The following is a 25,072-nucleotide window of genomic DNA, read 5'->3' as shown; positions in this document are numbered from 1 at the left end:
GGTCATATCTGACAGCTGAGCAGATTCTGGTAGGAAGAGATTCGTGAAGTAATCCATGAAGACCATCTTCTCCATCCAGCCATGGTCTGAAACGGCGAAGCGTGTACGGTCAGGTCCACCAACACACCAGGAACTGTACAGATGTTTACCTTTGTACACAATCATTGGTGGGAGGAAGCGGCCTGCAGCATTCCCAGTGATACAGACGGTTATCTGCTCCCTACCACTTCCTCCTGTGCTCTGGTACACATTCTGTGAACCTCTTCGAGCTAGGACGTGTTCTGAAGCTGCGTCGGTTACATTTAAGCCCACCTGTACAAAAGGCTAATTTATGTAAACACACAACTAAACAGGGCCTTTTAACATACATATATTTAAATATCAATGTTAAACAAATCATAAAATGGTCACTATTTCTATCTAACTGCCAGAGCTGATCTGAGGAGGGGCATCAAACAGGCCAAGGACTCCTACAAGAGGAAAATAGAGGGATACCTGGAGGACAACAACCCATGACAGATGTGGAGGGGCATCCAGGCCCTAACCAATTACAAAGGCCAAACCCCTCCCGCCTCCCCCAGCAGCAGCACACTGGCAGAGGAGCTGAACAACTTCTTTGCCCAGTTTGAAACCACCACCACAAACCTCCAATCACTGCCTCCCCCTGATTCCAGCACCCCACCTCTTTCTCTCTTGGAGCATGAGGTGAGGAAAAACCTGAGAGCAGTGAACCCCAGGAAAGCTGCTGGTCCGGATGGTATCCCAGGGGCGGTGATTAAAGCATGTGCAGACCAACTGGCAGGGATCCTCACCAAGATCTTTAACCTCTCCCTGACACATGCCACCGTCCCTACATGTCTGAAGGCCTCCACCATCATCCCCATCCCCAAAAAACCTGCCATAGATAGCCTCAACGATTACAGACCAATAGCCCTGACGTCTGTAATCATGAAGTGTTTAGAGCGATCGGTCTCCCAGCACATCAGAGACTGCCTCCCTCCCTCCTTCGACCCTCACCAGTTTGCATACAGGGCAAATCGGTCTACGGAGGATGCCATCGCCCTGACACTCCATACAGCGCTGAGCCACCTGGAGAACAAGAAGAGCTATGTGAGGATGCTCTTCGTGGACTACAGCTCTGCGTTTAATACTATCATCCCGGACATTCTCTTCAACAAACTCATGCAGTTACAGATCCCTCTCCCCATATGCAACTGGATTAAAAACTTCCTGACGAGTCGCCCACAGACTGTAAGACTCGGTCCCCACCACTCCTCCACACTCACGCTCAGCACTGGGTCCCCTCAAGGATGTGTCCTGAGCCCTCTACTCTACGCCCTGTACACCCATGACTGCTCACCAACCCACCCAACCAACCACATTATAAAATATGCGGATGACACCACCGTGGTTGGACTCATCTGTGGTGAGGACGAGACATCGTACAGGGCTGAGGTAGAGAAACTGTCGCTCTGGTGCTCAGAGAACAACCTGACCCTGAACGTCCAAAAGACAAAAGAACTCATTATGGACTTCAGGAAGAAAAGACAGGACCACGCCCCCCTCCTCATAAATGGAGAACGGGTGGAAACTGTCACCACCTTCAAGTTTCTGGGCACCCACATCTCCGCTGACCACACCTGGACTTGTAACATCAGGGCCCTAGTAAAGAGGGCTCAGCAGCGGCTGCACTTTCTGCGTGTTCTCAGGAAGAACAACCTGGACACTAAGCTGCTGCTGGCCTTCTATCACTCCTCTGTGGAGAGCGTGCTGACGTACTGTCTGGGTGTCTGGTACGCAGGGTCCACAGCTGTGGATAGGAAGGCGGTGCAGAGGGTCATAAACACCGCCCAAAAAATCATCGGCTGCCCTCTGCCCACCCTGGAACACATCTCCACATCCCGCTGCCTCAGAAGAACCAAGGCCATCACAGGAGACCCCTCACACCCTGCCCACCCCCTGTTTGATCTGTTGCCCTCGGGGAGACGCTTCAGGTCAATAAAGTCCCACACCAGCAGACTGACAAACAGCTTCTTCCCATGGGCCATCAGGACTGCCAACAACAACGGACACATACACACACACTCTCTCACAAACGGACTCACATAAACACCACCCCAACAACCAACAAATCTACCTCCGCTTCTTGTTTAAGTACTTTATATTTATTGCTTTTTATCTGCAAATTGCACATTTTATGTCTCAATTCTGAAACTATAATTAACTCCCTGACGTTTTTATTCCCTGACGTTTTTTATTGTATATTCTGTGTCTCTAATGTGCATTTTATTTTCTGGTGTATGGTGGCTCTGTGGGAGCACCCTCAATTTCGTTGTATCTCCCGGTACAATGACAATAAAGATTATTCTATTCTATTCTATTCTAACAACTTTAACTGTTCTGCTGGAGAAGGATTAGCAACACTAGCGGGGTTTTTTTTTGAGAGGTTAGCTACTTTTGCAAGCTCACAAAACTCATCTTTTCATTAAAAGAGAAAATATATAATTTAAGAAAACACATCGTTTTTTTCAATAAAAATCAGCACATTTGCCTCTTGTTTGACATAATATCAATATAGGGGAGAGCGGGGTAAGATGAGCCAGGGGGTAAGATGAGCCACCCCCTGTTTCTAAGAAACAGTAAACAAATGTGACCATGTGACCACGTTCAAAGGGGGCCGGGACCATTTACTTACACTTGTGGAGAGGAGCACCACATGTCAAACTAAGTGAGGGACATATTTATAAAAATGTGTTTTTGTGCTTTCTAAGTCAATTCCATGTTTGTCCACAGTGAAGATGATTTAGAGAAGACAAAAGTAGAATAATATTTAGACACATTAGGGTTAAGTTAGTGGCTTTCTAAGCTATGATATGAATGCTAATAAAAATAATTTTGATTAGCCTAATCCCCTTTATTAGCATTTTTCTACAAAATGGTGGCCATGGGGTAAGATGAGCCATTAGATGTGGGGCAAGTTGAGCCACTGGCTCAACTTACCCCATTGGTGGCTGAGCTTACCCAATATGGATGACACTTAAGTTTTCACATTTACTGGTCATATATGACAACAACATATATATATATATATATATATATATATATATACATATATATATATATATATATATATATATATATATATATATATATATGACATCAGATGAGGAAGACCAGTTGTTAGATGTGGGGGATTATGTTGTGGCAAAATACACGGGGAAGAAGAAAGTGCATTTCTTCATTGGCCAGATAATCAAATTGGATGTCTTCGAAATAGAGGCAAGATTTCTCAAAAGAAGCCAGTCATGCCATGGCTCTGCAAGAAAGCCAACCTTTGTCTTCAAAGAGAAAGATGAGGCTGTCCTGTCAAGACAGGATATTGTGAAAAAATTGCCCCGCCCCTTTACTGTTGGGAGGACAGCACGGAGGGAGAGGCAAATGGTGTTCCCTTGCCATTTGAACGCTTGGAACATTAATGATGAAATGATTGAATGATTGATGGAATGATTGCTGCATGTTTTAGCAATGTTTTAACCTACTGAAAGAAATAAGATTTTTTTGGCACTGTTCTACTGTTTTAGTAATTTCTATAATATAGTATATCTCTCATTCCCTCTCTAACCATCCCTCTTTCTATCTATCTACGCATATCTCTCTCTCTATCCATCTATCTATCCCTCCCTATCTATCCCTATCTATCCCTCGTTCTATCACCTCTCTCTTCATCTCCCCTTCTCTATGCAACGGCCCTATCCCCCACTTGATTGACTTGACTTGATTCATTGATTGCATTTCTAATAATAAAAGTTGTTTACTTTGTTAACCTAACATGTTTTGTGTTGGCTCAATTTACCCCACACAGTGGCTCATCTTACCCCGTGCATGGGGTAAGTTGAGCCACTTGACATTTTTTTTTCAAGAGGTAATATCACTCTAACTATAAGAGCTTATCAATTATGTTTTGCTCAGATAGTAACAGTACACTTTGAAATTTGGTATGGTGTGTAGACTGGAAGCAAAAATGGCTTTAACATGTAGTTATGATGAAAAATCTAAAAAAAGTGGCTCATCTTACCCCACTCTCCCCTACTTACCAAAGATGTAGCTGAAAAGTGTTGAAAATTGGGGATTTCTAACAGGTTGCAAAAGTGCAAAGTTTTTCTGTGTCTTCTCGTCAGTTGTCCTGGGACTGTATACACATGGGCGGGGCTAATTCAACCATACAAAATGTTATTGGTATGCAATAAAAAAACACTTCGTAAAGAACAAATTATTTAATTGAATGAAGTAACTTTTGGCAAAAAAAAAAAATGTTTTCCTTTTTTGGAATTTGACCTCAAAGTTGAAAGTGGGCTTAAATGGTACATGGGTTTATTGGCTACGCTCGCCTTAACCTACTTTGCAAAATTTGCCAAGTCTGATTTCTCAGTATTAACCCTTTATTAACATCCCAAACAAATTATTTTTACTTGTTGTAATGTCAGCAATCAACATTTTCACCAAAAAAAAGGAAATGCTAAATATCGCATGTAAAAACGTAAAAAAAAACACCACCATATATCCGTATCACTTGTCCATTATAACATCTGTATTTTTTAATTACCCGTTTACTAACTTTGTGTGACTAGAAATCATATATTTACATGATATTATCAAGTTAAGTTTAAAATGAGACATTTAAGTACATAGAGAGCATAAAAAAGCCAGAAATATTTTACACTGTTGCTACTTGAGAATATTTATAGTTTATTTACATTCCAGAACTCAGCTCACAAGCTCTCATTTCAGAAATTTCTGTGATGCATTTATTACTAAGCTGCTAGCAGTTTCTGTTTTGTTTTGTTTTATGTCCAAACTACATCAAGATATGGGCGTCGCCACCACTGAATATGAAAGGGGCGTGTCCCCCCACATTTAACATAAAATATGAGTTCACCCAGCGCCGGTTCTATTGCTTCGTGAAAGAATCCATTCCACTTGATGGATAAGAGAATACACAGACCACTGAAAATCCACTCCGGGTTTTCCTGGCGCTCCCTACAACAGCTCACCGCGCGCGAGTGAAGTGAATCTCAGCGCGAGCAGAAACATTTTGGTGCAGCTGCTCGAAAGTGGAGGAGGTGACGTCATCCCCATTGCCACCTCACAATGTCTAGCTTTTGCTAAAACCTTATTCTTTTGTTTTATGCCCTCAAAATTAACCCTAGGACACGTTAAATTAATGTTCAACTAAACAATGAAATAAGCTTAGTCTAATGGGGTATTCTTGGTTGATGATGAATTGTTTGCAGTATTTGCTCCTCCCCAGATGGACATAAGGAAATTCTTTACAAGGAAGCAGAAAGTCAGTCAAAATTTCCCCACAGGACAGGGTTTATTTTTTTGTCCCAATGGAAATGTTAGTGCAGTTAGCTGGCTAGTCAATGTTAGGAGATGTATCAGCTAGCTTAATGTTAGCTATCATTTAACTCAAACCCAGTAGGCCCTGTACTCGAGTTGAGGGGGGATGCCATCCCCCCTGGAATAAAAAATGGTCAAAATCATCCCCCCTCTAAAACGGGCATCCCTCCTCCCTTCCCTTGAGCAATTTTATCAATAAATGTGGACATTACTTTCTTTAACATTGGAGTTAGAAATGCCATTCCACGTCGCTTTGCTGAAACTGAGCTACAATAAGCTGCCGCGAGAGAGGGCACGCACAAGCGAAGCGTTTGAGGAGGTGACATTCAGTTGGGGTTCCGTTATTTTTGATTTCATTCGGCGTCAGTGACAGCAGCGGATTGCAGCATCATGGCAAAGCGGAGTGGACAGCAAGACCTAAGCAAGTTCGGATTTAAGATCGCAAGAAAAAACATTTCAGGAGGTAAGTCAAGAGTTACGAATATCAGTCACACTTTCTGTGAGCCCACTATCATGCTGTAAAGTTCCCGATATGTAGCCTAATTTGTGGGCGGCAGATAACAACACAGCTATCATAATGAATGTTAGTTTAGAGTCTAGCCAGCTATCGATAGCTTACTCAGGTTCATGTTAGCTTTGATTTCTTGTATAAGGCCATTCATTTAATCAGCCTGGACGTTCGTTTGTTATTCTTCAGGCCAGTGGCGTGCACAGATAGACACGAGGTGGTGCTCAAGCATCTGCCCTCTGTTCAAAAAAGTGGCCTTTTGAATTTTTTTTTTACAGTTTACTGAGGCCAATGTCGACATGATCTTTTAGAAAAGCCGCGGCATTAAAAGCGTGTGTGAAAATAATGTCCCGATGTGTGCCCCCTCCGCGCACACACCGGATCTCTGTCTCTCTTGTTCTGTCACGTGAACAAGCGTGCAGTGCATTCAGTGTGAGGTTGCAGCAGCATAGCGTCCTGGAAGCCACGGCCTTGTCATAGCGCAGACAACACATCGGGCAGTCAGTCAGCTCTTCCCCTGCCCCACCAGCCAGGTAACACATGAATCGAGTGAAAATGTATTGTTTGCCCTCTAAGCCCAAGCTGTAATTATTTTGTCGTGAAGTAGCCCGTCGCATACAGAAACAACTGCACATAAGTATTATATTTTTTGCTAGACCATTTTCAGATTTAGGAAAACAAAAATTTCTTTTTCTATTTTGTTCAACTAGAGATTCCTGGCAAAGTCAAAAAGCCTTGATGTAATAAATTAACATTAAGTGGTTGTTTTACACCTTTAAAAACTAAAACGGGTCAGTGGCGACCCGAACACAAGAGGAGGGTTAAATCTGACTTTTATAATAAGGTTTTCACATGCGCAAAAAAGTGCCCTTTTTTCCCCCCAGAGCACTTGCCCCCCAAAATGTCTGTGCACGCCACTGCTTCAGGCAACAAAAAGTGTTATTCAAGACAGGAAGGCTAAAATAAGTGACACTAGCAGTTTTGAAGGCATTGCCTCATTAGAGAGCCGGTCACAACATGTAAGGCAGAGTAGGATTGGTGTAGGACTCGACAAAGTGTCTGCTAAAATGCAGCTTTCTTTTTCTTCATCATAGGCTCTTCTTCTGTCTCCTCAATGGCCTTTTCCCCTTTCCAAAGAAACTTTCCAAAGATGCCTGCTTTTAACTCATTTTGCTAGCTTGTATCCAGTATGTATCAAAGTGCTGGTATGTATTGAAGCAAAGTATCAAAGTATCCAAGGCAGCTCCTTGGTAACTGTCAACGTTAAGGTGTCACGTGACCTAGATCACAGCGGGAATCAACGTTACAGAAAGAATCCGGTCATTTTTCAAAGCTCAAATCCTCGTTCAGATAATAAATAAATCAGAAATAACATCTCATCTCATTATCTCTAGCCGCTTTATCCTGTTCTACAGGGTCGCAGGCAAGCTGGAGCCTATCCCAGCTGACTACGGGCGAAAGGCAGGGTACACCCTGGACAAGTCGCCAGGTCATCACAGGGCCGACACATAGACACAGACAACCATTCACACTCACATTCACACCTACGGTCAATTTAGAGTCACCAGTTAACCTAACCTGCATGTCTTTGGACTGTGGGGGAAACCGGAGCACCCGGAGGAAACCCACGCGGACACGGGGAGAACATGCAAACTCCACACAGAAAGGCCCTCGCCGGCCCCGGGGCTCGAACCCAGGACCTTCTTGCTGTGAGGCGACAGCGCTAACCACTACACCACCGTGCCGCCCCAGAAATAACATAATTTAATTAAATATAATTATAATCTTATCCACTGCTCTTTATAGAGTGCTTCGAGGTCAGCGCGAACCCAGCGGTGGCCATATTGGAAGTCAAAGCGCGCTGTGTCAGTGCATTGTTGTTGTTCAGCGAAGCAAAAAGGGGTGACAATGCCGAATACGTGTGTCATTGTTGGCTGTAGTAGCCGGGGGGAAAAGGGTGGCAAAAGCTTCCACAGACTCCCTAAAGTCGTGACTAACCCGGGAATTGCAGCACAGGAGAAAAGCGAGCGGAGGAGACGACAGTAGCTGGCTGCCATTAACCGATCAAATTTAGGACAACTTGACTGTATCCGGATTTGTTCTGATCACTTTGTGACAGGTAGGTTAAATTGTCTTGAATTTCATAGTTACTAAAATAAATGTGATACAAACTATTATCTTTTCTATGTACTTTCAGCAATGATTAATGGATATATTTGTCACATTAGGTAACTTGTGTCTACTGCAGTGCATTGTTGCATCAAATGGCATTTAAGATCTAGGCCAAGTAATGTTTATGTACACATGCTTTAGTTCACAAAATGGACTTGGGTGAAACACTAGATAGTTCACAAAATCGATGTATGTCACATGCGGCAACAAGCTGGGGTCAGCTTTCCATTCCTTCTCACTAACAGTGTATGGATCTACATTCCCAATGAAACGTACCTTCTCGGCATAACGCTCCCATGCCTGCTTATCCAAACTTTCACAGTAGTGCTCCATCACTTCAGATGTCTAAATTCTTAAAAAATCCAAGCTTCTAAGCCCTCTAACGCGGAAACGAATCGGTGAATGTGTACTCTATGATGTGTACTCTATGAGCGCTCTGGAGCGAGTGACTTCCAAGATGGCCGCGCAGACCGCAGTGTTACTATTTTTAGCATCATCTCGGAGCACTCTATTCCAGATGACAGTCAGCAGCAACTGCAACACAGTGCGACAGGAGCTGGAGGACCCGGAGTGTGAGACAATACAGGAGCAAGCAGGAGAGCCAACAGCTGAAGAGCTGAAGATTTACAATTTACTGTTGCTTGTTTTAGCTTATTGGTTACCCATCTACCTCTGTATTTAACTCAATGTTCCCAATGTTCAGCTTTGAATAAAAATTCTTTTGACTTGATATGAAAAGATTCAGTTCATTTACATTGCCTGCTGAGGTTTTAATAAATTATTTACCAAATGATTTAAAAGGAGCCTCCCATGACGATGAAGTTACACTTCAAATTTGTCATCTGCATTTCACCCTAATATGGAGAATGTGGTCGGTATGTCAGCCAGGAGACTGACTAAATATGACACGACATCCACACTGTGCATGTTTTACAGTAAAATACCAGTGTATTGTGTTTTTTACAACAATAAAAAGGGTACACAGTGGGTACTACACACTTTATCAGCACAAAATACTGTATGTCTGGTAAATGAACAAGGTCCACAGACCTACGTTGTGTGCAAACCCTCCTAAAAGCAAACCAGTTTCCCACCGACGGACCGACCGATGGGTCGACACACGACTAAAAATTTCACCATCCCCCCTGGTTTGATTTTACAACTCGACCACTGAGTAGGCCTGCCTTACTGTAATGCCAAGAATGAGGTCAAGTCTGCTCTGATGATATTTATTGATTCCCTGTTTTGTCTGGTCTTTGCCAGTTTTCTGGAAAGTAAGATGGGAAATCAGTGTACGGGGAAGGAATAGTAGAAAGGAAAGCAATGGAGAGAGATGGATGGTACTCCAGGTGGATTGTGAAGGAAAGTTTGAAGTGGTAGAAATTGTGGTGGCACCAATGTAAGAAGGAGTTATATCTCAGCTCAGCTCATCTCATCTCATTATCTCTAGCCGCTTTATCCTGTTCTACAGGGTCGCAGGCAAGCTGGAGCCTATCCCAGCTGACTACGGGCGAAAGGCGGGGTACACCCTGGACAAGTCGCCAGGTCATCACAGGGCTGACACATAGACACAGACAACCATTCACACTCACTTTCACACCTACGGTCAATTTAGAGTCACCAGTTAACCTAACCTGCATGTCTTTGGACTGTGGGGGAAACCGGAGCACCCGGAGGAAACCCATGCGGACACGGGGAGAACATGCAAACTCCACACAGAAAGGCCCTCGCCGGCCACAGGGCTCAAACCCAGACCTTCTTGCTGTGAGGCGACAGCGCTATATAAATCTATTTGTTGTACTAATCTGTAAATGTTACTGTAGTACCACCATTGCATGTAGGTTGACAAAACTGCACTTGTTCATTGTGTGAAGTTATCTTTTATGTGTCATTGCTTGACACAGTGTGATTTTGTGTTATGAAGACTGCATGATGCCATGTCATTCTTGTTATATCACTAAATCAGAAAAAAGTGGGGGCGTCGTGGCTCGGGTGGATGGGGCGCCATACCATGGGTCCGGGGACCCGGGTTCGATTCTGGCCCGAGGTCATTTCCCGATCCCTCCCTGTCTCTCTCTCCCGCTCGTTTCCTGTCTCTGCACTGTCCTATCCAATAGGGGTGCAAAAAGCCCAAAAAAAATTTCTTTAAAAAAAGAAAAAAGTAAAATGCACCCACTAAAGTCACTGTTGGTGGTTAACAAAATTGCACCTGTTCATTGTGTGAAGTTATTTTTTATGCGTCACCGTTGGTTGACACAGTGTGATTGTGTTATGAAGTTTGCATGATGCTATGTCATGCCTGTTCATTGTGTGAAATTATGAATATTCTTATTTTTAAACACACAGTTGAGTGTCACTATTGCTTGGCCCAGTGGCATGTTGTGTTACATCTAAAACTAAATAAAAAAAGGAAACACAAAATAAAAAGTAAAATGCACCCATAAAGTCATTGTTGGTGATAAATTGTGTCACATTCATCTCATTATCTTAGGCATAGCGGTGGGTTTAAAAACAGGCTGATGAATATATGGACTAGTTGTTGAATGAGGACTTATTGTTGAGTCTCTAAAATAGTCATTGAATTAAGTGACTTTTGTAGGTAAAATTAGGTGTTTAACAACCTGTTAAAAATACACCAGAATGCAGGAAATGGCATCTAATTAATTAAAAATGTTCTGGGGGAGGACCCCCAGACCCCCCGCCAGTGTGTCCCCCCCACATTAAACATGCTTCTGACGCCCCTGCATCAAGAAGTAACACTTTGCCTAAGGATTCAAACAGAAAACATGAAGATAAAAGCAGTTATTGGTAACACATATTATGACCAGAAATAAAGCAGAATGAGCATTTTCTAAGAGCAGGCATGTTAAGCTACCTTCAGACGTGTCCACATGTTTATGATGCAATGAACTCTATCATTTGATATTCCCTATTAATGAATAAGTAAGAAACGAATGATACTTCTAATTCGAAATATTATATTTGACATGTGCAGGTGGACGGCACGGTGGTGTAGTGGTTAGCGCTGTCGCCTCACAGCAAGAAGGTCCGGGTTCGAGCCCCGGGGCCGGCGAGGGCCTTTCTGTGCGGAGTTTGCATGTTCTCCCCGTGTCCGCGTGGGTTTCCTCCGGGTGCTCCGGTTTCCCCCACAGTCCAAAGACATGCAGGTTAGGTTAACTGGTGACTCTAAATTGACCGTAGGTGTGAATGTGAGTGTGAATGGTTGTCTGTGTCTATGTGTCAGCCCTGTGATGACCTGGCGACTTGTCCAGGGTGTACCCTGCCTTTCGCCCGTAGTCAGCTGGGATAGGCTCCAGATTGCCTGCGACCCTGTAGAACAGGATAAAGCGGCTAGAGATAATGAGATGAGACGTGCAGGTTTCAACTTTTGTCTTATAAAATCTTTTATTCAAATAAGGAATCGCTTATCCCAGCTTTTTATTAAAAAGAGTTGGTACGTGGACACATTGTTATTAAGCATTAGCATATAAGCACAAAGCATATTTACAGGATAGGTGCAAGGATGAGGAATCTGTTGTGGTATGTGGTTGTGTATGGAAAGTGCATGGACAGATAAGCATCAGACATTTCAGTAACTCTATAACAGGTTCACTAGTTATCTACAATTTGTAAGAAAGAGTTATATTCTTAATTATGGCAGACATCTGAGACAAGCATGCAAACATACAGATAGGCAAAGATAAACACACAAAGAAGCGACTAACTTGCTGAAATATTTTTTGCAACAAATCTGAGTTATGGGACCCCAACAGAAAATCAGTCACCTTGTTAAACACTTTTCATCAATCTTGAAACAAATATCTCATCTCATTATCTGTAGCCGCTTTATCCTGTTCTACAGGGTCGCAGGCAAGCTGGAGCCTATCCCAGCTGACTACGGGCGAAAGGCGGGGTACACCCTGGACAAGTCGCCAGGTCATCACAGGGCTGACACATAGACACAGACAACCATTCACACTCACATTCACACCTACGGTCAATTTAGAGTCACCAGTTAACCTAACCTGCATGTCTTTGGACTGTGGGGGAAACCGGAGCACCCGGAGGAAACCCACGCGGACACGGGGAGAACATGCAAACTCTGCACAGAAAGGCCCTCGCCGGCCACGGGGCTCGAATCCGGACCTTCTTGCTGTGAGGTGACAGCACTAACCACTACACCACCGTGCCGCCCTGAAACAAACATACTTTTAGATAAAGAATCTATAGAGTAACAAATGCCTAAAAGCAAAAAGTTCAGTCAGTTGAATTGACTGAGCAGCACACCACACCTCCTCTGAGGTTCGAACTGATCCCACTCAGTAGTTTAGGTCCTTTTAGGGTTAAATGGGTATCTAATGTACAGTGGTGGTTGAAAGTTTGTGAACCCTTTAGAATTTTCTATATTTCTGCATAAATATGACCTAAAACTTCATCAGATTTTAACACAAGTCCTAAAAGTAGATAAAGAGAACCCGGTTAAACAAATGAAACAAAAATATTCTGCTTGGTCATTTATTTGTTGAGGAAAATGATCCAATATTACATATCTGTGAGTGGCAAAAGTATGTGAATCTTTGCTTTCAGTATCTGGTGTGACCCCCTTGTGCAGCAATAACTACAACTAAATGTTTGCGGTAACTGTTGATCAGTCCTGCACACCGGCTTGGAGGAATTTTAGCCCATTCCTCCGTACAGAACAGCTTCAATTCTGGGATGTTGGTGGGTTTCCTCACATGAACTGCTCTCTTCAGGTCCTTCCACAACATTCCGATTGGATTAAGGTCAGGACTTTGACTTGCCCATTCCAAAACGTTAACTTTATTCTTCTTTAACCATTCTTTGGTAGAACGACTTTTGTGCTTAGGGTCGTTTTCTTGCTGCATGACCCACCTTCTCTTGAGATTCAGTTCATGGACAGATGTCTTGACATTTTCCTTTAGAATTCGCTGGTATAATTCAGAATTCATTGTTCCATCAATGATGGCAAGCTGTCCTGGCCCAGATGCAGCAAAGCAGGCCCAAACCATGATACTACCACCACCATGTCTCACAGATGGGATAAGGTTCTTATGCTGGAATGCAGTGTTTTCCTTTCTCCAAACATAACGCTTCTCATTTAAACCAAAAAATTCTATTTTGGTCTCATCCGTCCACAAAACATTTTTCCAATAGCCTTCTGGCTCGTCCACGTGATCTTTAGCAAACTGCAGATGAACAGCAATGTTCTTTTTGGAGAGCAGTGGCTTTCTCCTTCCAACCCTGCCATGCACACCATTGTTGTTCAGTGTTTTCCTGATGGTAGACTCATGAACATTAGCCAATGTGAGAGAGGCCTTCAGTTGCTTAGAAGTTACCCTGGGGTCCTTTGTGACCTCGCTGACTATTACATGTCTTGCTCTTGGAGTGATCTTTGTTGGTCGACCACTCCTGGGGAGGGTAACAATGGTCTTGAATTTCCTCTATTTCTACACAATCTGTCTGACTGTGGATTGGTGGAGTCCAAACTCTTTAGAGATGGTTTTGTAACCTTTCCCAGCCTGATGAGCAACAACAACGCTTTTTCTGAGGTCCTCAGAAATCTCCTTTGTTCGTGCCATGATACACTTCCACAAACGTGTTGTGAAGATCAGACTTTGATAGATCCCTGTTCTTTAAATAAAACAGGGTGCCCACTCACACCTGATTGTCATCCCATTGATTGAAAACACCTGACTCTAATTTCACCTTCAAATTAACTGCTAATCCTAGAGGTTCACATACTTTTGCCACTCACAGATATGTAATATTGGATCATTTTCCTCAATAAATAAATGGCCAAGTATAATATTTTTGTCTCATTTGTTTAACTGGATTCTCTTTATCTACTTTTAGGACTTGTGTGAAAATCTGATGTTTTAGCTCTTATTTATGCAGAAATGTAGAAAATTCTAAAGGGTTCACAAACTTTCAAGCACCACTGTATGAGCCATGCTTTTGACCTGAGTAAAAAGGTTATGTGCCACAAATAACACCTATTATGGGTATAATAATTGCATATTAATGATCTTATACCAATTTCCTATATGTGGTTTCAGAGCTCTTTTTATGTGCAAAGTTCCCCTGCAGAATTAACTACGAAACAGCAGCCTACAAACATTACAACAAGTCCAGATTTATGAATTTATATCTGAACTTGTATATTACCAAAAACAAGACTTGGCAAATTTTGGAAAGTAGCCTCCAAATATAAACAAATACCACCTGACTATTGTCTAAGCATCTACAAACCAGGGCGCTAATAACACTGGGATTAAACACTTCAGTTTCCCCACCTAAAAAAAGTAAAGGTTTAAAAAAAAAAAAGGGGGGGGTGTCTAAAAATATACCTTCTTACCTGATTACTGCATTGCAGATGCAGTTGTGAAAGACAACTGTGAGATTATATTGGAATATCTACCCTTTTTAAATAATTGTGCTGTGTATCGTGCATGGTTTGTGTTTGACATAATATTAACTTTGCTCAAGTTATAATTATTGCTTTGTGAGAACTGGAATTTTTTAAAAATGTTTTGTCACCGATATATAATTCAAACATGGCACACTTTAGTATGTAGGCCACTTAACAATTGTGTAATTTGATCACAATAACAAGCAAAATAGCTATTTTGAATAACCGCTCCGTCTTTCATAACTTTGATTCATATCAACTATATCTGGTATAACTATAAAATTAAAGCAATATACTTGATGTATCACACACCCATAAACTGAATTTAAAAAAAAAGTCTATTAAACAATACACCTTGCTTCATGATACATGGCATGTTTTATTCATGCTTGAGAAATTAAACCTCACATCTCTGAAAAATATCTGCCTTTATTTTCTTTAATAAACAATGCTTATTTTGTTATTTTCTCTACAGTCTGGTGTAGGAAACAAAGCAGACAGAAGCAGCCACTCCAGTTAATATCACTTCTGCAGTCTATAAATATCTCACTCATACAATATTGACATTCATTTCATATTTTCTTAAATGACAGCTTAAAAACACAAGGAAAAAACTATATTCGTATCATACATTCTCACCATCTCTCGCTTACAGTTTCACACACGCACACCAGTGACAGCTCAGAAGGGTGAACACCATAAAAATACAGATGAAGCAGAATACAAGAATAAACTCGTCACTGGTGCCAACAGTCTTCCAAATAGTGGCAGTCACTCTAGTTTCTCCAAGTCAAACTAAATGGCACACATTCAAATATATATTTATTTCAACAAAGTTTTCAGGGAATTATACAGGGGTCTCTCCTGGATTGCCAAATATCTCTAGCAAAGCCTCTAACTATACGTTAATGCACATACAAAGAATCGTTCAACAAAACATGTGTAGCTACATGTGTCAGGGATCTGAGTACCTTGTTTTAAAATATAATTCTACTAGCAGAGAATAAAATGTAAATATTTCATATCTAAAAATTAAATCCATATCATATTTAAAACCTATCAGTCAGGGGTCTAGCCAGCTAGTTTTATTCTCAGCAAAAGTTATTCAGGAAATGTCAAATAAGACACTGGTAGCAGGAGAATTTCTCTTCTATTTAGGTAACAACACGATAAATAATAATTAAAAAAAAAAGATTCAAGCAGATTTTGGTCATGTCAATGATACCAAAGTTGTGTTGCCTTTGGATGGAATTCCAACTTACAAATAAGAATCGTAAGTTTTCCCTGTGTTAACAGGTTTTGTAATGCCCAATCCATGGAATCGTCAAGTTGGGACATATTGTAACAAGCATAAAGCTTTGTTGCCAGGTGAGATGTTTTTATGCAAGTGTGTCCAAGATTAAAATGTCAGTACATCTGTTCATATGCCTGACAAATGAATGGAAACATGGCAGAGGGTCAGCACAAATGCTATTCAACTCTACTGGAGGTTTCACTTATAACGCTCATGAAATGTGTCCCTTTTTGCTGCCTTAATGTGTTTTGCTCCCTAATTCAGTAGATGCCATTTTTATATACAAAACATTTTTAAAAAGACTAGAACAAAGAAAATAAAGTGGCAGGCACTTAAAAATCATACTGTCGGTCTGGGTGAGAACTGCAAAACATTACAGCGCTAACAAGCAAAGTCGAAAGACTGCTAATGTTCCCATCCTGTATGGTTCTCATGATTCCATTTCATCCACATCAAAAGTAGGTGGCTCGAAACTGAGGAGTTCCTCATAGGTCAAACCTGTGCAGGAATGAAGAATGAAGAAGTGTCATGGCATACGCTGCATATGTATTCTCTACAGTTACACAAATAAAGCAATATTAAGGAAGCCTGGGCCCACATTCATCAATAATATGTAGAGAAACATAAAAACGGTTCTCAGAACACGGAGAAGTCCGGTATGTGCAAAAAAACAAAACTGGGATATCATTTCAGTGCTCAGGTAAATAGAGACACACCCACGATTACACACATACAGAATGTAGGAATCACTTTCAAAAAGGTTTCTAAGAGAACGACTTGTTTTGCAAGTGCCATGAATACACACAAGCAAAAAGCATTTTTGTAAGGCAAAGCTTTTGTGTGCTGTGTGGGCATGCAACAATACATCATGCAATGAGAAGATTAGATTAGATAGAACTTTATTGATCCCTTTGGGCGGGTTCCCTTAGGGAAATTAAAACTTCATAAGAAATTTCATGAGAAATCAACACAAATTTATGATGATTCAAATTGATGAAACAAAAATGAATCAACATTATCAGGCTGCATAATCTCTTGGTTTTTCCTAGCTGTAATTGTGTTGTTTAGACAGCAGAGTAGCATAGAATAGCTGGAATACACATGACTTCACACTAGGTGGAAGTAATACAGCGCGAATGCTGCAGAACACGCGTGCGCACAAAAAAAAAAAAAAAAGAGCGCTTTTATGAAATTGACTGTACAAATAGATTTAACAAGAAATCAGACCTCTTTTTACAGACTGCTGAAAGCTAAAGCAAAGAAAATGGAAGTAGTAAATGTTCATAAACGTTTACTCAGAAAAAGGACAATTTGGTTTTAATTTTTTCATTTTTAATAAAAGGAAGGCTATCGTTACTAAGCTATTGTATTTTACTCCAACCTTTAAAAATGTTGGTTCCGAAAATTAAAAGGTTTTTTTCTAAGTTAATAAAGAACAGAAAAATAAATTACATTTTTTGGTAGTAAAATTTTCATTTAATATTTTTCAAAAAAAAAAAAAATACTGTGGGAAAGCCAAATCGTAAGCCCAATATCATGATTCATATCAAATCATGAATTGGGTGAATCATTACAAGCTGTTTAATAAGCAAATTATTGGACAAGGTTGAACAAAATGTTATTTGTTAATAGCGAGCAAGCAATTATTTACCAATGCCAAAGACAGAGGCAAATACAGTGTCTTGCAAAAGTTTTCATCCCCCTTGGTGTTGGTCCTGTTTTGTCGCATTACAAGCTGGAATTAAAATGAATTTTGGGGGGGTTGGCACCATTTGATTTACACAACATGCCTACAGCTTGAAAGGTGCACATTGTTTTATTGTGATACAAACAATAATTAAGATGAAAAAACAGAAATCTGGAGTGTGCACAGGTATTCACCCCCTTTTGTATGAAACCCCTAAATAAGAGCTGGTCCAACCAATTCACTTCATAAGTCACAATTAGTTGATTAAGGTCCACCTGTGTGCAAAGTGTCACATGATGTCTGTATAAATCAACCTGTTCTGGAAGGACCCTGACTCTGCAACACGACTAAGCAAGCAACATGAAAACCAAGGAGCACTCAGAACAGGTCAGAGACAAAGTTGTGGAGAAGTATAGATCAGGGCTGGGTTATATTAAAAAAATAATAATACCCCAAACTTTGAATATCCCAGGAAGCACCATTAAATCCATTATAGCAAAATGGAAAGAATATGGCACCACTACAAACCTGACAAGAGAAGGCCGCCCACCAAAACTCGCAGATCGGGCAAGGAGGGCATTAATCAGAGATGCAACACAGACACCAAAGATCCATGGCAGAGATGGGAGTATCTGTCCATCAGACCACTAAGCCGTACACTCCACAGAGTGGGGTTTTATGGAAGAGTGGCCAGAAAAAAGTCACTGCTTAAGAAAACACATTTGGAGTTTGTCCAACAGCATGTGGCAGACTCCCCCAACACATGAAAGATGATTCTCTGGTCAAATGAGACTAAAACTGATATTTTTGGCTATCATGGGAAACGCCATGTGTGGCACAAACCCTGAGAACACCATTCCTACAGTGAAGCATGGTGGTGGCAGCATCATGCTGTGAGGATGTTTTTCATCTACAGGGATAGGAAAGCTGGTCAGGACTGAAGGAAAGATGGATGGCACTAAATACTGGGCAATTCTGGAGGAAAACCTGTTTGAGTCAGTCAGAGGTTTGAGACTCGGATGAAGGTTCACATTCCAGCAGGACAATGACCCTAAACATACTGCTCAAGCTACACTGGAGTGGTTTAAAGGGAAACATTTAAATGTCTTGGAATGGCCTCGTCAAAGCCCAGACCTCAATCCAATTGAGAATCTGTGGCATAACTTGAAGATTGCTGTATACCAATGCAACCCATCTAACTTGAACGAGTTGGAGCAGTTTTGCCTTGAGGAATGGGCAAAAATCCCAGTGACTAGATGTGCTAAGCTAATGGAGACATACCCCAAAAGACTTGCAGCTGTAATTGCAGCAAATGGTGGATCTACAAAGTATTTGGGGGTGTGCGAATACCTACAGTGGCATGCAAAAGTTTGGGCGCCCTTACTGAAAATGTCTGTTACTGTGAATAGTTAAGTGAGCAGAAGATGAACTGATCACCAAATGACAAAGTTAAAGACGACATTTATTTTCAGCGTTTTCTGCAAGATTTGTGTATTATTTTTTTGTACAATTGGAGAGTGAAAAAAGAAAAGGAACACCATGCAAAAGTTTGGGCACCCCAAGACATTTGAGTTCTCAGGTAACTTTTACCAAGGTTCCAGACCTTAATTAGCTTATTGAGCTGTGGCTTGTTCAAAATCTTCATTAGGAAAGGTCAGATGATGCAGATTTCAAAGCTGTATAAATTCTGACTCCTCAAACTTGTCCCTAAAATCAACAGCCATGGGCTCCTCTAAGCAACTCCCTCGCATTCTGAATAATAAAATAATTAATGCTCACAAAGCAGGAGAAGGCTACAAGAACGTAGCAAAGTGTTTTCAGGTAGCTGTTTCCTCAGATCATAATGTTATTAAGAAATGGCAGTTAACAGAAACAGTGGAGATCAAGGTGAGGTCTGGAAGATGAAGAAAACTTTCTGAAAGAACTACTCGGATTGCTAGAAAGGCAAATAAAACCCCCTGTTTGACTGCAAAAGACCTTCAGAAAGATTTAGCAGACCCTGGAGTGGTGGTGCACTGTTCTACTATGCAGCGACACCTGAACAAATATGACCTTCATGGGAGAGTCATCAGAAGAAAACCTTTCCTGCATCCAAGCCACAAAATTCAGCGTCTGAAGTTTGCAAATGAACATCTAAACAAGCCTGATGCATTTTGGAAACAAGTCCTGTGGACTGGTGAAATCAAAATAGAACTTTTTGGCCACAATGTGCAAAGGTATGTTTGGAGAAAAAAGGGTGCCAAATTCCAGGAAAAGAACACCTCTCCAACTCTGAAGCATGGGTGTGGATCGCTCATGCTTTGGGGTTGTGTTGCAGCCAGTGGCACAGGGCACATTTCATTAGTTGAGGGAAGCATGGATTCAAATAAATACCAGCAAATTCTGGAAGCAAAAATCACGCCATCTGTAAAAAAGTTGAAGTTAAAAAGAGGATGGGTCCTACAATAAGACGATGATCCAAAACACACCTCAAAATCTACAATGGAATACCTCAAGAGGCACAAGCTGAAGGTTTTGCCCGGCCCTCACAGTCCCCGACCTAAACATCATTGAAAATCTGCAGACAGATCTCAGAAGAGCAGTGCATGCAAGACAGCCCAAGAAACTTGTAGAACTGGAAGCCTTTTGCAAGGATGAATGTGTGAAAATCCGCCAAGTAAGAATTGAAAGATTATTAGCTGGCTACAAAAAGTGTTTACAAGCTGTGATACTTGCCAAAGGGGGTGTTACTAGGTACTAACCATGCAGGGTGCCCAAACTTTTGCTTCGGGCCCTTTTCCTTTTTTGTCATTTTGAAAACATAAAAGATGAAAATAAAAAATTGTTTTTGCTTAAATAAAGGGAATGAGTCATCTTTAATTTTATGCCTTTTGGAGATCATTTCATCTTCAACTTGCTTAACTGTTCACAGTAACAGCAATTTTGACTAGGGGTGCCCAAAATTTTGCATACCACTGTATGTACATGCCAGATTTCTGTTTTTTTTCACCTTACTTATTGTTTGTGCCACAATAAAACAATTTTCACCTCTGAAGTTGTAGGCATGTTGTGTAAATCAAATGGTGCTAACCCCCAAATATCCATTTTAATTCCTGCTTGTAACGTGACAATACAGGACACGTTTTGTAACGTGACAAAGTAATTGTTTTCATAAGCTTCATACTTGCATAGGGAGTAGGTCCTCTTCCACAGAACCGAACATTGTGCTGCTATGTTTCTACATTAGCCCAGAATGTACAAACTAAAAACACTGGTTCCAGAATGCACATTTTGCATTTTTAAAAAGGGCAGCCAGCACCAGAAAGGAAGGCAAAAAGAAAAGATGACAAAGACTGCAGGAGCCATTTTAAAGAGACTGACTGTGTTCAGTATAGGTTTGCTTTTTCTTTTAATTTAATAATTCGTTTAACATTAGTATTAATTTTTGGCCTTGATACTTAATTATATTGCTGTAGCAATTAAGAGTTACTTCCCCCTGCATCAGTGGTTTTGCATGTATAGAATATCCCATCTGATAATGTAATGATGCGTTCCATTTAGCATTTGTGGATGTGGAAATAAATAAGACAGGTTACCAAAATTTTAATGAAGCAGCTGTAATTTGTAACTGTCAGTACTGGATTAGTAAAGGGATTTTTGTTTGTTTTTGCTTGAAGGTTTTTGTTCTCTGCCAAGTTTTTTCACGCCACATTTGTTACAAGTAACCTGCTCCGTAAAAGGTCAAGGGAGACAGGAGAAGAGTCACATCTCCGTGAAATTGCATTCTTGCTTATATAATTGTTTTTGGTTCCAAAAAAAGTAATAATGTGCTCACAGTTTAAGCCTGTGTAAAGTTTTATTCCTGCATATGTAGTTTAAGTGTACACAAAGTCCAGGCAAATTTCTAGCCCACCAACGACATACTAGGCTTTTAGTTTTTGTAAGAAACAGTAAAAGATTCAAAAACATTTGACACAGGTGTTGTTTCATTTTAAGTTTTATATAACAAATTTGTCAAAAACCCACCTAAAACAATTGAAATTTTGCTTCGCCTCAACGGTCACCAAGATTAAAAAAAAAAAAAGGGAAGCTGCGCTTCACCATGTGTTCTAATACATGCTTAGAATGGGTGGGGTGAATGAGACTGGTTGCAATCTGCAACCTCACCACTAGATGCCACTAAATTCTACATAGTGCACCTTTATTGTATTAAAAACCCAACCCCCAAAGGTAAATCACTGCAATCTGCAGTCACTACTCACGTTTCCACTCCTCAATCTCTAGTTCCCGACTCTCAAAGCTCTGGTCATATGGCTCTGCTTCTGGTTCATCATCTGGGTCATGATACTGGGCAAAGTATGGATGAGCCAGAGCTTCAGCTGCAGTTATTCGCTTGTCTGTATCCAAAACCAGCATCTTCTCGAGGAGGTCCACAGCTGTGACAGTACAGAAACTCTAAATCAACAACAACCAGTGTACAGCAACGATGAAAATCTTCCCATCTTTTACAAGTCGCACATGAAATAAAGGGCTTATATATTGTGGTGCATACGGAGTAATAAATCTGTTCATACAAGCAATAAAAAAAACAACAACACTGAAATATACATACAAGGGATGTGCTGATCTTATAGGATGCATTAGTATGCCATTTACGTGTTTTAGCATCACTTAAAATTTTCAGAAGCAACAGATTCTGATATTAAAATCAAAGAACACTAAGCATAAAAGAATAAAGAACACTTGATCGAGCATCTAATACATGAAATGCTACCAACTTATTTTCAAAATCATGCATTATAAATTCTTGTTTCTTAGTGACACTTAAATATTGTTAGAGTTTGCATCCCTTTGAATAAATAGTAATAAATATTTAAATTAATATGACAGGAAATGCCATAGTCACTGATACATACTGGTAAGTTTGTTTCTCTTACCCTGTGGATTGGCCCCAATAAATACATCAGCAAAATTCCTTTTAGGCATGTGTGGCAGGGAATTAATGTAATTCCTGGCCTGTGAAAAAGAAAGGGGTTAATTGTTATTTAAGGTTAAGCGTTAGGGACAATCATAGGATTTACACAAAGATCCTTTTCAAGTTATTTATACTTGCAATCAGACTTTTTAAATAGACCTGATTAAGGCAGAAAAAGCTATTAAGCATAAGAGAATCTGCAGACAGAGATTTATTTAATAAATAAATAAGCAAGGAAAAGACTCTGATGACTCATTTCAGGGCCAACTTGCTTCCATACAATTGTCTCACGATTTACAGCATCTAGTTTATTTATGACTCATGATCTCAGACAAATGTATGTTAGTATGTGGTAGCTTTTTCATCCCAATCTCCATACACTATCTTAAGGCGCATGACTGGACGCTTGTGTGGATTTTTTTTTTTTCTTCCCCCAAATACATTTAAATGCATGCTGTGACTCAGGAAATATTTCTTTAGTATGCAGCGCTGCATAATTAATGCAATATTCTCTTTAGAATGCAGCAGACTTTGGGCTGACACATACATGGCTTCGATTTCCATCGCACACAACAATTACACAGCAAAGAGCTTCAGATTCAGAATGAGACCAGTCACAACAAGTGTGTGTGAAAAAGCACAAATCCTCTACACCACGTTGGCTTTTCATGCGTTAAGGGATGCTTTGGATGCAAAACTTAAGGATTACCTAAATATGGAGTAAACAGATAATGATATTCATTGCTGTCCCTCTTTCTAGTGCTCTTTCATGATCACAGCAAATGACTGCATTTATATGAAGTGTTTTTCCCCTCTACAACCACTGCTAATGTAATGTAGTTACCCAAAGCAGGAAAACGATACAGCCTTATGAGCATGAGCAAGCCTGCGCACCTACAACATATGAATTATTAAGATATTGTGCGTGGGGCAGGGGCCATGGAAAGCTCACCTCATGGCTAGGCATTCTGCTTATGAGAGATGCAGGGGGAGTTCCTGTCAGCCGCATTATCTGCTGTAGCTGGTTTATATCTATGACAGCCGGGTCAAGGGCTTATAGCAGACACATTTTACAAAATTACCTGCTTTTTTTTTTAATCTCCTATTGAGGAAGGAAGAATGGAAAGAGAAGAGACAGAAAGCAACACAAAGGATTGACATGCACATATATCGGACACAATGCTGCAAAGAACAACTCTTTAGACTTGAAACTGTGCATTATGGTCATTCCCCAAGAAAACACAGCCAGCATCATCAAAGCCAAGATAATTAAAAAAAAAAAAAAAAGTGTTAATTCATTAAAATTACAATTAAGCCAATTATCCGGTTTAAAAATCACAATTAACATCTTGAAAAAAAATTAGTAAAGCATGTAGCACAATACTACTGGTATACATTATGCTCTAGACATAGCCTTCTCTATTAAGATAGATTAAAATAGCCATTACGAAGGTTTTTTTTTTCTGTTTTGCACAATTCATACATATACAGGTTTCAGATCTGGAAAAACGTAGGCCGAGAAATCTTTTTCTCAAGGATTGCATACCATCAGGTAAATCTAAGCAGAAAAACATGGAAGGTTATGCGTAGAAGCTATACAAGAGATTATGCAAGAATCTGAAAGCATGCTGCACGAAAAGGCCTCTTGTTGATGAAGTCCAAAAATCAGTGTCCAAAGTTCAGAAACACACCAAATTAGCTTCACGTGACCAAAAAAAAAAAGCACACAGTGTAGTATCCTCCAAACATTACACTCACAGATTCTGATGATACTTTCATCAACAGCTCAGGTCCCGGAGTTCCAACGAGCAGCATTATAAGTTTCAGCTGGTCAATGTCTACATTGGAACATAAAGGAAAAACAGAGGCAAAGCAGAGACCCTGCTGCCACACAGCCTCATAGCCATGATCATGCAGCTGTCATCACTGGCATGTCCATGGACAGGATCCGACAGGCTGCATAATGTAGCTGCTAGAAGAAAACTCTATTTGTGCTAAACGTTAAACATAGCGCATACAAGTCATGGGGGGGGGGGAAATCCGAGAATTTTTCTAAAATAACTTCAAAAAAGTTAGAAATTGAGATGTAAACGGGGCATTTGTATCAGAATTCATCGTATGTACTGTGAAAATTGGCAGATCACTGAAAACAGAAATTTAATTGGTGAAAATACTATTACATTGTGCAGGTTTAAAAAAAAAAAAAAAAAAAAAAAAAAGAGAGCTAGTAAAAGACATGTAAAATAGGCTGTTTTGATTTTAACATAATAAAAGAAATCCTGTGGCGGCACGGTGGTGTAGTGGTTAGCACTGTCACCTCACAGCAAGAAGGTCCGGGTTCGAGCCCCGTGGCCGGCGAGGGCCTTTCTGTGCAAAGTTTGCATGTTCTCCCCGTGTCCGCGTGGGTTTCCTCCGGGTGCTCCGGTTTCCCCCCACAGTCCAAAGACATGCAGGTTAGGTTAACTGGTGACTCTAAATTGACCGTAGGTGTGAATGTGAGTGTGAATGGTTGTCTGTGTCTATGTGTCAGCCCTGTGATGACCTGGCGACTTGTCCAGGGTGTACCCCGCCTTTCGCCCGTAGTCAGCTGGGATAGGCTCCAGCTTGCCTGCGACCCTGTAGAACAT

The 25,072-nt window shown here is 40.7% G+C and overlaps 1 protein-coding gene across 3 annotated transcripts in view; it reads right to left on the bottom strand.

Annotated features, from left to right (window-relative positions):
- Positions 1–14,921: 14,921 nt before the first annotated feature.
- mapk14a (mitogen-activated protein kinase 14a) overlaps positions 14,922–25,072 on the bottom strand; it is a 40,938-nt gene continuing 30,787 nt past the window's right edge. For 2 of the 3 annotated variants that reach the window (XM_060931993.1, XM_060931996.1), the window contains exons 9-12: positions 23,398–23,477; positions 22,408–22,486; positions 21,733–21,906; positions 14,922–16,302 (exon numbers count right to left, since the gene is read on the bottom strand). In XM_060931993.1, the coding sequence (XP_060787976.1) occupies positions 16,235–16,302; positions 21,733–21,906; positions 22,408–22,486; positions 23,398–23,477 (401 nt within the window). In that variant the 3' untranslated portion in view covers positions 14,922–16,234. Of the gene's footprint in view, positions 16,303–21,732; positions 21,907–22,407; positions 22,487–23,397; positions 23,478–24,203; positions 24,284–25,072 lie in introns of all 3 variants that reach the window. The other variant, XM_060931994.1, reaches the window with a different exon arrangement.

Source organism: Neoarius graeffei, chromosome 10 (assembly GCF_027579695.1).
Source record: "Neoarius graeffei isolate fNeoGra1 chromosome 10, fNeoGra1.pri, whole genome shotgun sequence".
Lineage (NCBI taxonomy): Eukaryota > Metazoa > Chordata > Actinopteri > Siluriformes > Ariidae > Neoarius > Neoarius graeffei.
The sequence above is the reverse complement of the archived record's forward strand: the minus strand, read 5'-3'. Positions and strand labels throughout refer to the sequence as shown.